The sequence below is a fragment of the Malaclemys terrapin genome, chromosome 2 (genome assembly GCF_027887155.1).
Source record: "Malaclemys terrapin pileata isolate rMalTer1 chromosome 2, rMalTer1.hap1, whole genome shotgun sequence".
Taxonomy (NCBI): domain Eukaryota; kingdom Metazoa; phylum Chordata; order Testudines; family Emydidae; genus Malaclemys; species Malaclemys terrapin.
The window spans coordinates 113,288,059-113,301,665 of NC_071506.1; the positions used below are offsets into that span (position 1 = coordinate 113,288,059).

General features: G+C 40.3%; 1 protein-coding gene across 1 annotated transcript in view; it reads left to right on the forward strand.

Moving 5' to 3' along the window:
• Positions 1-13,607, forward strand: part of ELOVL2 (ELOVL fatty acid elongase 2) — a 93,750-nt gene that overhangs the window by 33,239 nt on the left and 46,904 nt on the right. The window contains exon 2 of the mRNA XM_054018961.1: positions 7,239-7,302. Coding sequence (XP_053874936.1) covers positions 7,239-7,302 — 64 coding nt within the window. The remainder of the gene's footprint in view (positions 1-7,238; positions 7,303-13,607) is intronic.

Consider the following 13,607-nt stretch of genomic DNA (forward strand, 5'->3'; position numbering starts at 1 on the left):
AGTTTTTCTGTTGTATTAAAGGAAACTGATATATTTCAATCTTTAAATGACATGGATTTTTTCTTACTGTCAAAATACACTGTACTATTGTTGTGCTATATGTATTGTGTTATATGTATTGAGTTATAGTCAAGGGTGGGATCCTGTAGTGCCAAACCCTCAAGAAAACATGCTATAGAATTTGACTAACTTTTACTACAGCCAATAGCTCTGATGAGTTGTGCTCCCTTCCACTTACACTGACAGAGAGGCACAAGTATTAGTGGAAACTGGACTGGGCTGCAGAAGGGGGAAGCATGCCTCTTTCCAACAACATGCCTGTTTCAATTCCTTGCCTTTTCTCAGGTGAGGCTGCCACTTGTTCCAAGTTAGGTGATGAGGTTGTTGAATGTCACCGTTCAGGGCAACTGCACCTGTGTTTCCCCCTCATTGTCCAGTAAAGGCCCTAGTTCTCAGGCTTCCAGCTCCCCCACAGTCACTGCGCTTGGGTGGAGACCTACACATTTCCCTGACTCTATGGTGATATTTCAGCAAAAGACAGACTGCTTTTGCAGGTCTGTTTTGCTTCCCTCCTCAGAGATGGTACACAGCGTGCTTGTCACAGCTAAGTTGCCACACAGCTCTTTCTAAGCAAACACATTTATTCTTAAAATAAAGGCATTACAGAGAAACAGGGCTGGCTCCAGGCACCAGCCCAGCAAGCAGGTGCTTGGGGTGGCCAACGGAGAGGGGCGGCACATCCTGCTCTTCAGCGGCGGGTCCCTCACTCCCTCTCGGAGCGAAGGACCACCAGCCGCCAAATTGCCGCGAAGACTGAAGCAGCGATGGTAGAGCAGATCGCAATCGCTGCTTTTCTTTTCTTTTTTTTCTTTTTGCTGCTTGGGGCGGCAAAAACCCTGGAACCAGCCCTGCAGAGAAATCATATTAAAAACCTACAAATGTGGTAATAAGCTTACCAGAGATCACCCCCTCACTCCAACCAGGATTCTGTCAGTGATTAGTCCTTGAAACCCTGCACAGGGATTTTTTCCTGTGGTCACAAGTTTTGTTCCAGATGAGTCTAAAACTTTGGCTTGCAGATGTGAAAAGATGTGTGAGTCCAATATGCTTACTGTTCTGCCACTCCAATTTTAATTTAAAAATAGGTGTTTGAAACAATGAAGTTGCAAATGTAGCACCAGTCACTGGAGCCCTGTAGCGAATCTGCAGGGATAACGTGATTTTGTTTGCATTAATCCAAGGAGTACATTTGCATAGTAAGGCAAGTTTCTAACTCTCCAAAGAAAAAAGGGGACATTTATCAAGAGGAAGGAATACTACTATTTCATTACCCTACACTTTAGTAGCACCTGGACCATTTTAAGAAGGAACACAAGAGTGGGACCATGTGACATAATTAAGAAAAGTCATACAGCAAAAAAGAGGCTCCGGAGAACAGAGACTAGCAGATGATACAAATAAATTTAAGAAAGAGAAAGCACATCTGAAGATCTATACTAAGAAACCCCTTCCAGCTTGTGCTCCTAGCAGGGAGTGCAATCTTTCACAATCTTTCACGACTGAGGCTGTATAAGTACTCCTTACTCCCCTGAGAAGGCAGTGGACCTTCTCAAATAGGTAGGAATTACTCCTCTGAGTAACAGTTCTGGGCCCAGTGTGAGTGAATCAGAGTGCTCCTAAATCTGTTCTTGCTTGCACTAGATGTGATAGGGTTGGTGGCCTGCTTTGAACACTAGTTTCTTGTGTTGACCAACCTTATGAGACCAACACTGAAAACAAGAACACGTAAAAGATCCCATCCTTCTTGGTTATGTGATACCAGCCAGAGCATCAGGCATTTAATAGAATATTGCTTTCACTGTGAAATGAGCCGGGAGATCAATATACCTTTAATGGCATTGCTTTAAGACTTGCCATTAAAAATAGAAACCCAGATTCCTTTACAACCTAGTCTGAGATGCCCACTGACGGGCCAACAACATCTTGAAAATGGTGGGTCTACTGCATAAGGGGACCAAAGCAACAGATACTTCCCACAAAGAGACTCCACAAACTGCTTGGGGTATGCTGCACAATGTATCCCTAATATGGGTCTGTATAGCTCACTACAGAGTAGGGGGATATAAGCATAATTCCATATCCAGCAGTAACTTGATGCAGCCCAATTGCATAGGTACCTTGGCCTTACTTCCATGCTGGGGTGAGGAATATATTTCCATAATGCCCTCCTATTTCCCAGAGGCAAATGCCAGTTTATTCAGGCTTTGCTTAGGCTCACGGTTGGGCCCAGTGTAAAGATTTTAAGGCTGCTATAAGAGGGCTCGATTTAAGCTGACATAAATGATCAACATTTTTACTTAGATTTTTTAAAAACTGATCAAGACAGCTGGCTGGTAGCAAAAAGTTGTGTGGCAGTGTAATCTCTTCTGAGCTAAAACTGAATGGCACCCTCTGAAAACATAGACAGCAAATTGCTAACAATAAATCAAGGCAAGCTCAAATATATTCTGAAATTCAGGCTCTCTCTTACAAGGTTATGTTTTTAGATCTAATGCAGCTGAGCAGGAAGAAATGGATTATTTTTTGGTGGACTTAAATACATTAGGAAACTACTAAACCACACAAACTAAACCATACATTAGGAAACTCTAAACCAATGCCAGGGTGAGAGGAAAAGGAGCTAGCAACACTAGATGCTGCTCATGATTGTATTTATTAACTTCTTACGTAAGACTTAACTTACGTAAGAGAAAGGAGAAAGCAGAACTAAGAATAAAGTTGATAATCAAGCTATCCAATACATCTGTGCTGGTCAATCCTGTTAGAATGCGTCTCATAACTTCAAGAGACAAAATGGGTGAGGTAATGTCTTTTATTGGACCAACTTCTGTCAGTGAGAGAGACAAGCTTTTGAGTTTACACAGAGCTCTTCTTCGGGTCTGGGAAAGGTACTCAGAGTGTCACAGCTAAATACAAGATCAAACAGATTGTCCTAACTACTTATGCTAAACATATTGTAAGGGACCATTCAAGGTGAAGTGACAGACAGGTCGAATTTGGATACTTCTATTCCTGAGCATCCATGGGCAAACAGAACCCTTTGTGTTTACATTTGCCCAAGACATAGCTACTTCTATATATTTTTCCTCCAGCTTGCCCTCCCAGAGAGGCAGAGAAGGAGTTTCCAATCTAGAGTATTTGATGGTAAAATGCTTGCAGAACAGATGTTCATTGGCAAACTGTTCCTATTTTTTATTCTTCTATATAAGACCTATACTGTATGGACAGTATTTTTTGCATAGCTCATGGTGCCTTTATAGTAATACTGATCAGGAAACCAAGGCAATCAGGAGACAGAGGTGTAAATGTAAGGCAAGTATAAGACTGATTTTTCCCCCATACTGACTGACCTTGAAGCAATGTTTCAAATATAATCAGCATGAACATATCACATAAGCACATTTTATTGCTACTGATTCATTTCCACTTCTGTTGCAAAAATAAATACCTCATGAGAAATCTGTACGTTGCATATTGTCATTTGATGGCAATTTTTCATCCTTTCAGTTGTTCACACCAGTAAGGGTTTTTTGAGGGTGGGGTAAGGGGAAAGAGGGGTGAGAAATGAGTGAGAAAATTGATGACAGTGCCAATATCCAGAGTCGTGTCCTATAAAGAGAGGGAAGAAAATAAAATCTATATTAATCTCGCGACTGGTAACTCAAGCTTCTTGGCAGATAAGAGACATAGAAATGATTTGCCAGAAATGCAGACAAGCAACACAAATGTTTATGCTGCAGACTGTTTCTATTTTCTTGTATTTTTACATACAATGGGCTATGTTGTACTATATCTCCACAGCAATCACTGAAGAGTTCTTCCAGAAGCCATACGGTCTACTAATTTCTTTTTAGAAAGTTTTATTTTGATTTCTCAGTCATTTTTCAAAGTAGTCCCCCTAGTAGGTAAATAAAATGTATTTTTTTGTTTAACTTGTCCATGCATAGGACTTGGTCAGCAAAACATCAGCCTCTGAATAGCTCAGAGATATGCTAAGGGCTAAGATGGTCAAGAAGTGTGGAAACCAGGGAGACAAAGAGAGAAGCATAATTCTCCTGTTCTGTCTCTTCCACTAAAATGGTCTGTGTAGCTGCTGGTACCAATATCCTTCTTGATATTTTCATAGTTGCTCATTCACTTTTGCACCTGTACAAAAACACAGTATCACTTACAAATGCAAAAAACACATGTGATCCTACAAATGTATTTCATTTACAATGCACATATCAATTATGATTTTTCTTTATTTGATACACTAACCCCTCTTTTAGGCATGGATAATTAAATGTAGTAGTGCATTCTGATTTATGAAATTACCACCTGATGAAGTGGGTTTTAGCCCACGAAAGTAGGCAGGTATCTTTAAAAAAAAAAAAAAAATCTCCCCTTTACTCTCCTCTTCTTTCATCTAAGTAGTTGCAAGAATTCAGTCTGTCCGTAATTCTCATTAAAATGCAGCCTAAAGTAGACTTGCCTACAAAATTCAAATATAAAAGGAATTTATATTAATGATATTACTCACAATGTGTACACATTATTTACATAATCTGATCATGAATGCAAGCAGCTTTGTATTCTAATGTCAATAGCTATAAATCATGTAAATCCATGCTTGTGTGTGTGTTTTAAAACAGATTAATCTACAGACAGTAGTGCCTGAAGCAAATACTCACCAGCAACTACACACCACACAACAAAAACACTAACCCAGGAACCAATCCCTGCAACAAACCCCGTTGCCAACTCTGTCCGCATATCTATTCAAGGAACACCATCATAGGACCTAACCACATCAGCCACACCATCAGGTGCTCATTCACCTGCACATCTACCAATGTGATATATGCCATCATGTGCCAGCAATGCCCCTCTGCCATGTACATTGGCCAAACCAGACAGTCTCTATGCAAAAGAATAATGGACACAAATCAGACATCAAAAATTGTAACATTCAAAAACCGGTAGGAGAGCACTTCAATCTCCCTGGAAACTTAATAACAGACTTAAAAGTAGCATCTCTTCAACAAAAAAATTCAAAAACAGACTTCAACGAGAAACTGCAGAACTGGAATTAATTTGCAAACTGGACACCATCAAATTAGGCCTGAATAGAGTGGGAGTGGCTGGGTCACTACAAAAAGTAAAAAGAACGAGGAGTACTTGTGGCACCTTAGAGACTAACAAATTTAAAGTAATTTTCCCTCTGTTAATATTCACCCCTTTTTGTCAGCTGTTGAGAATAGGCCACTTCCACCTTGATTGAATTGGCATCGTTAGCGCTGACCCCCCCCACACACACACACTTGGTACGGCTTTTCATATGCTGCAATATATATACTGCCTACTGTATTTTTCACTCCATGCATCCGATGAAGTGGGTTTTAGCCCACAAAAGCTTATGTCCAAATAAGTTTGTTAGTCTCTAAGGTGCCACAAGGACTCCTTTTTTGACATGGTAGTATAACAGATCACTGATGGGAGCTAGCATGGCATTTTCCAAATGAAAATGGGCCAAATCTTCCCTTTCATAAAACTTTAAACAAACAGGGGGACTGGATAGCTCAGAGATATGATGGGTGAGAGTTTCCAATCTATGTCATTTGACTAAACGGTGGTGGCTCAGTCGTGATGCCTGTTTGAAATTAGTTTGCTGGTCTCAGAATAAATTTCTGGCAGACAACTCTTGTTTCACAACCCACCACTGTAGCGGGCACCTTGCTGGCAATCTCAGCAGAAAGCCCCAGACCGGGATGGAACTTTCCTCCAACTTTAGTGGTCACTTCCAGCTCACTTCAGGGAAAACTTTGGCTGCTGGTATCGGTATCTTTTCTATGGGGAGATGCCAATTTCTAGTGCCCCCCATCAAGTACCTTTCAAAAAAGCTAAACTTCTCAGCAACAAGATTTGTCTTATCTCAATGATCCCTTTGATTGGAACCTTTCCCTTCATTTGTAAAAATAAAACTAAAAAATGAAATTGGTTTTTGTTCTGGTTTTGTTTTACTGAGATCAGACGAACCACGCAGCATTCTGTAGAGATTAATTTCTCCCCCCCCAAGGTGCTGCAAAACCTGTCCCCTTCTGAGACATTTCTCTTAGACCTGGAGCAAGTTATGTGCAAAGATGAGTGCAGAGAGGTACACATTTATTCCCAATAACCAGCCTATTCATTTTTAAAATCTGGAGTAAACCAAATCTTGCCCTGTGATGTGCAAATGCATTGGTGGGTAGAGAACTTAAGGAGTTCTCCTCCAGAGCAAAACAATAGCGCAGCAGTACAGCATTGCGGTGCAACTGTCAGGAGAATTCAGAGGGCACAGCAGAACATTTTGGCTGGCTGGTCCCCTATTCTTTCAAGATTATGATCTCTTGCAAGGGTTTGGACTGCACAGCATGGGAGTATATGAAGCAATAGGTGTGAAAAGGATAGCCTTCTAATTAAGGAAGTGCACTAGAACTCAGGAGAGCACTCTTCAATTCCCAACTCTGCCAAAGACTTCTGGACCACCTGGGATAAATAAAAGTAGTTCTATTAACTTGGATCTTGCCTCAGTCCCTTTTCTTCAAATTAGCAATAATGTAACTCAGATGCTCAGATAGTGGTGATGAGGGACTAAGGATGTGGAATATGTAGCTTTTGCAGGGGGGGGGGGGAAATCTTCCCTCTTCAAAACAGAACATCAATACATTTAACTAGTGCACAATCACAGTGTGGCTGACAGCCAGGTGGCTTCATAAAGCAGATCAGGGTTACTGACTGCTCTTTTCTCAAATATAGATTTTAATGGAAAAACTAAAAAAGCAAGCATTGCTAGGGTTCAAAGAAGGCCAAGGTACTTTCTAAACACTAAAAGGCACCTGTTACAGATTAGATTCATTTAAAGGCTTGTTCATTTTCATTTCTAAAATCTCCATTTAAATTGCATTTATTTCCTCAGGGGTCTATTGTGGTAGGTACATGCTACTTCCACTAATGGTGTTAACGGGAGCTGTGGGTGTAGCCACAGCAGCATATAGCCCTAAATCTTTTCATGTTAAAAGAGCACTTTTTAAAAATGGGGATGATTGTTGTCAGGTACCTTGAGACACTTGTGTGTAAAAAGGCTCTCTGCAGGTTTATTTTTGTATTGTATTTTCTATGTGAGGCATGAGCTAACAATTTGTCACGTGTTTTTCTAGGAGCAGCTGAAGGCTTTGGACTGGGAAATAAACACATTTGTGGATTATATGTTTGGGCCTCGAGGTAAGTGTGTTTTTCAGGACTCAAAATAATTGATCTTTTCATGTGCAGACAAAAACTGTTTGAATCATCTTCAGATGCAACATAATAATTGAAAATAAGAAAAGCAGTTGCTTTCCTGAAGACAGTGAACAGCATGTTCAAAGCTGACTTGAAATTTTGAATGCCTCACTGCAAACACCAGAAGGAGGCCAGGCTGGATTTTCTGAAAGTGCTGAGCACCCACCTTCTGGAAAATCAAGGCTTGGAGTCTCCTGGATTGTCCTGGAGTCTCTAGGAATTAAAGATTATGTCAGGTGATGAAACCTCCAGGAATACGTCCAGCCAAAACTGGCAACCCTATCAAGCCCCTGTGAGGTGTCTCAAGTGGGGCATTCCAGAACTGTCTCCCAAAATCACCAGTCAGTTATTTAAGAAAAAAGTCTTTAGCACATAATAGTTAAGAAAGAAAACAAAAATCTGTTGAAAACTCAGGAACTCTAAATTACGGTGTCAAAAACAACCTTAATTCTAGCTCATCCTCTAGCTAATCCCACACTACTTGTTAACACCCAGATATATCACATTACTACATCATCATCATCTGCATTTCCATTCTAGCCCACAAATAATACCCAAAGTGTTGCACTACAAACCATTTCTCCACCTATCACATTTGGGCCACTGACCCCAATACAAAGTTTTCTTCACTTCAGACACCTAATATGTTGGCTATATACGTAGGATAAGCAGGGGTGAAAGGCACCTTCCTTCCACCCCAGACACATCCTACGACCAACCTGGCCCAGAGATAACTAAATCTGGAGGAAAATAATGATTATAGAATAAACAGAAGAACATACTTCTGTTACTGGCAGCCCTCCTTAAGTATTCGCAGAATATGTAGCTGTGTTTTCATGCTCTCAGATGCTATGGTAATGAAAGCCAGATAATCACAAATCAGACACTACATATCTGAGGTTTTCCTGTCTCATTAATACTTGCATGTTATTGTTCACTCAGGTTATAGCTCCTCAAAAATATGTATACTAATATGAGCTGGTAAAAAACTTTCTTATGAGGGAGGGATAGTTCAGTGGTTTGAGCATTGGCCTGCTAAACCTAGGGTTGTGAGTTCAATCCTTGATGGGGCCACTTAGGGATCTGGGGCAAAAATCAGTACTTGGTCCTGCTAGTGAAGGCAGGAGGCTGGACTCTGGACTCTGTGGCCTTTCAAGGTCCCTTCCAGTTCTAGGAGATGGGATATCTCCATTAATTTATATTTATTTTAACTGTTTTCCATCAGAAAATGCCAACACAGCAAAATCACAACATTTTGTGAAAATGTGTGCATTTGGTCTGAAGTTTCATGGAAATTATTGAGATGTTTGGCTTCAATAAAGTCAAAATGTTTCATTTTCACTTTGTTTTGATTTGTCATATTATTTATAATAAAAACTCAAAAAAACCCCACATTTTGATAAAGTCAAAACAAAATAAATATTTTGTTTCATGAAAAATTCTAAGATTTTGACTTTTCATCCTGAATCAGTATGAAACCAGACGTCAAAATCTCCAAATTTTCTGCACAAAGGAAATTCCATTTTTTGACCAGCTGTAATAATAATCCCATCTTCATGTGGTTCACCTAGTTAACAAAGGGACTAATCCTGAGAGATGCAGACTGCAGTGAAAGTTAAGGCTATCCAGAATCCCCCAGGATGAGATCCAAAATATCAGCAAACCTGGTGCAGATTCAGAGGTCGCTTCTTTCATACCCTTTCTGGTCTTTGGCTTCTTGCTCTAGCTATCACCTGAGGAGGTCAGACTTGCTTCCTGAATCAAAATATAAAGACCTACAGCATAGTGTAAAGTATAAATTATATTATAATACATTTTCAGATGCCTCATGCTTGCATTTCATCGGGTTAACATTCTTCAAATCTTAACATTTCTTCCTTAAAGGGAAAATTGTTATAAGGTTATTAAAAACTGGAAAGTAGTATTTTTTTTTTATTCCTTTGGGAATGGCAATCACCTCCATCAACTGTGACGCATATAGGATCTTTGCAAAACTTTGGCTTGCACAATTTCTGGATTTCTACCTGAATCTATTTTAAAAATGAATAGAATGGCTTCCTAGAAAATACTTGTAAAATAGGCCTTTAATACTAGCAAGCTAGTGCAGTCCAATAACCATGTGTGTGAAAGTTTTGTTCCTTTTTACATATATAAAGGCTATGCCCTTTCATCCTTCTCTTTCCAATGCCTCCAGAGCCAAGTCTTTGAGATGGATGCATTGCGGTTAATATAACTGCATAGCAAATACTATAGCTCCACTGGGTCTTCAGAATGCGCTTCAGTAAAACAAGTACTGCCTGTGCCAACTCACTCAAAGAGATTCACGGTTGGCATTTGAAAGGCAAAGTCTCACAGAAATGACTGCCATTTGAAAGGAATTGAATATTAATAGCCCAAATCAACCAGAGAAACAAAACCTTGTGAAAACATGTGTAGCGCTCAGAGAGATGGTTCTAAAGACATTCATGCACAGACACACATCCTGAGGAACTTATTGGAGGAGAAATAAAATGGGACTTCAGTCCCTCAGCTTGGCAGGATCTAGTGTCACTCTACTTCCATGTCAGTTGCTTCAAATACTTTCCTGAGTTCACCTGTGCTCAAATGCAGGATTTCTCCTTTTCCACCATGTATTGATAAGCTGTCTCTTTCTAGTTGGGAGCAGGACCTCAGTGGCATCTTACTCTATCTCCTGGGGCTGATCTTGGTCCTTACTATGATCAATTTTCATCAATCCCACTGCTCTAAATTACATCTTTGGACACACATTGGCACCCAAAGACACCGCAATCAGGGAAGAGTAAAGGTAGTTTACAGGCTTCCTCCTCCTTTGCTGTGTTGGATGCAGAAGGGCCAAAGCCAAGGATACAGCCCTTTGACTCGGACATATTACCCTGTGTCCTACAGATATGCTGTTAGCTGTTCTTTTTATAAATGTGCTGAGAGGCCTTCAGTTATGAATACTTCTAAGTTGAAACCATTATTTGCCTCTAAATCCCTTCAACACAGGTATCTCTCCCTGTTGTACTAGTTTAACCCAGCAGAGGGTAAGGTTACAAGTTATTTTGAAGCACCCTGTTACTGGAGGAATGCTCCCATGTTGCTATTTTGTTCTCAGCTGACAACAGGCTTACTTTTCATCTCCTTTTCCTCCCTCCCCGCTACTGACATCTGCTGGCAAGAATAGAACTGCAGTGTGTTCCAAGAGGTGCTGCAGTGAAACAACAGCCCAAGTGGTGCAATTTGACACTATATTTCTTAATTTACCTGTAGCGTTAAACTGTGCAATCGTTAGCAAGTAAGCCACTGGACGTAGCTGTGCTAGTACAATTACAACTAGAAACGAGGGCAATTACAAATTGCAAATTGTGTTTTAAAATACTCTGAGGACAATACTATCAATTCCATATTGAAAATACGATCTTGTTTGTCTATGGTCCCACGCAGTAGCATGCACTTTTACTTTAGTGGTCTGTGACTGTAGAATGACAATCCAGAATAACATGGCATCCTGTAAAATGGTTATATAGACAGATGACTCACAAAAAGTTGCTAAAGTAGATGGACTGACCCTCGAAAGAGAAGCGCTGATGAATTCTAGTGAACTTACCTAAAAAGGCTAAAATAACAAGCATTACAGACTTCTTTCTATTAGCTATTTTCCACGACTATCTGTTCTTAGTTTGACAGCAGGCTAGCCAAAATAAATGACTACTCTGTAAATCCATCTTTTTTATTTTGCTTTATTTTTAGTCAATAGTTGACGACTATTTAGTTGACAACTAGGGCAGTTCCAGGGGCAGGCAAGCAGGGCAATCACCCTGAATGCCACCTTCCAGGGGGTGTTGAACTGCTGTGCCACACAGCTTTTTTCCCCCTGCTTTGCTCCCACTTGGTTGGATTTGGAGGGGTGGGATTGATGCACCAAAAGTGTTTTTTGCCCTTTATAGACCAAACATTGCTTTCTAAAAGCAATTTCCACTGGTGGTGTTGAAACTCAGTTAACACAGGGTGTGATCCTGCACTTAAAGGCAATGGAAGCTCTACCATTGATTGCAATGAGTACCATCAAGCCCCTGTGTGGCTCTATCTCCTTCTGATGGCTACATCTCACAAAGCAGTTTATATTGGCTGCAGCTTCTGAATTAACCCCCCTTTTGGCTCAAGAAGTAGAGTAATGCTTTGTTCTTATATAGCACTTTTCATCCACAGATCACAAAGCACTTTCAGAGGACGGTTAGTATCATCACCCCCATTTTACAGAGTGGGAAACTGAGGCACAGAAAGGTGAAGTGACTTGCCCAAGGTCCTCAGAAGACCAGTAGCAGAACGGGGCATAGAACCCAAATATCTTCAGTCCCAGCCCTGTGTTCTCTATCCACTAAACTGCACAGCCATGCTTTTAGATCCACAGGTCCTTAGTTCACTCTCTGTATGCCACACTGAGGTGCTTGCCCTTATTTGCTTTAGATTTTCTTTGATGTATACCAAAACAGGAAAGGCTATCTGCTCAGGACACAGTGACCATTCAGGTGTAAGGATCAAAATGGGGCTTGCTTAATTTGATTCTTTAAACAGGATTCCACTATGCCTCTCTAGTACTGCAGGTGAATTTATTAGTTTTCATATTAAGGAGACAAGAAAAATAAAAAAAAGAAAGGATAGTGACATAGCTTTGTGATGTGGAACGACACAAGTTGCAGGAACGAGAGCCAGTGGTTGAGTTTGTTTTATTCATGTACAAAACCAAATTTAAATTGGCAACATATTGAGAGGGGATATAATTTTTGAGCGGTATGATGAAGTCATATTAACATACCCTTATATGATATGTATTTTGCCATTAAATATTAACAGCATCATAAACCAGCTCCAGAAATCCAGACCCCCAGCCACTAAGAAATTCAGATTCTGCCCAGATACAAACAGGCCCCCGCTGTAAGTGACTGAGTTAGAACGCGGAATATCGAGCCACCTCTGAACATCCTGGATAAAGTCTCAGTGCCATTATTTTGCCACTGCTTCAGTGGTGTCAGGATTTCACTCCATGGCTCTGGCTCATCACTATTTTTAATTGGAAAGGAGTTAGTTTGAGATGGAATCTGAGCTTGTGCACATCTCTCTCACCACATATTGTGTTCCGGTGCTCGTGTAGTGCAGTGTCACTCACTGCTTTCGTCTGGGATTTAGTTGTTGGAATGATTCAGAACTGTCAAACTAACAGCACGTCACACTTTCCAACACAACGTAAGTGGATGAATTTGAACCTGTTTCAACATAATGGAGCACTGTGAGTCTGACAGATGGTAGGCACTAATGTTAACTTCTCTCTCTTTTTCTTATTCTTTTTGTCAAATCCATACATTTCCTACCAACCCCCCCCCAACCCCCAAATGATACAGTGCTGTTTTTCTTAAAAAAAAAAAAAAAAAATCAAAACCAACAGCCCAGCATTTATGAGCCACCTTACTAAGAAGAAACAAGTGTGACTGTGTACACATAAGAAGAGACAGTGGGAGAAAGGAACAAGTTTCAATTTCAAGCTTCAAGAGGGAGCACTGAAAACCAATAGTAAGACTTAAAAAGTATGTTTAAGTTGCCTGACAATGCAGCCATAGGTCACTTTGTAGTTATTAAAGTGTTAGAACATAAGCTGTGCTCCTTTAGCAACAATGGGAAAACTTGCTTGCTGTGCCTAGAGTAGAAGCTGCTTTCATCACTTATCTAATTTTCCACTTTAGCTCAGCTCATCATCTGATTTCTACCAGTTACTTTTCCTCTAGTTGCAAAGGCAGTTTCTGGTTACCTTCTCACAGTCTCCTGTGGAACTCCTTTGCTCTGGAGACTTCATGCACATGTAAACTCTCTTTAGAAATCAGTCTTCCAAAGCAGGCAAGACTGGTGTTATCGTCATCTATATTACATTTTCTCTTTTTTTCTAAAGGTACATTCTGTCAAGCTTTGTATGGCTTGAATTTAATTTACCTTTATTTTCTTATGCCTTATCTCTTTTGTTTGTACTCTCATCCCATGCATTCGATCATGGCCCAAGATCATCTCGATTATGTCTGGTCATCTTCCAGAATGACAGAACTTTTTCCAATGCCATCCTAATTGTTAAGGCTCTTATGCTCTTGTATAGATGGTACTATGCCTTTGCACAATATGCTGTCTTGGAACAGACAATGCTAGTGCCAGGAGACATGCTGGATATTTATTAATGACCATGTCTAAGAGATCATAAACAC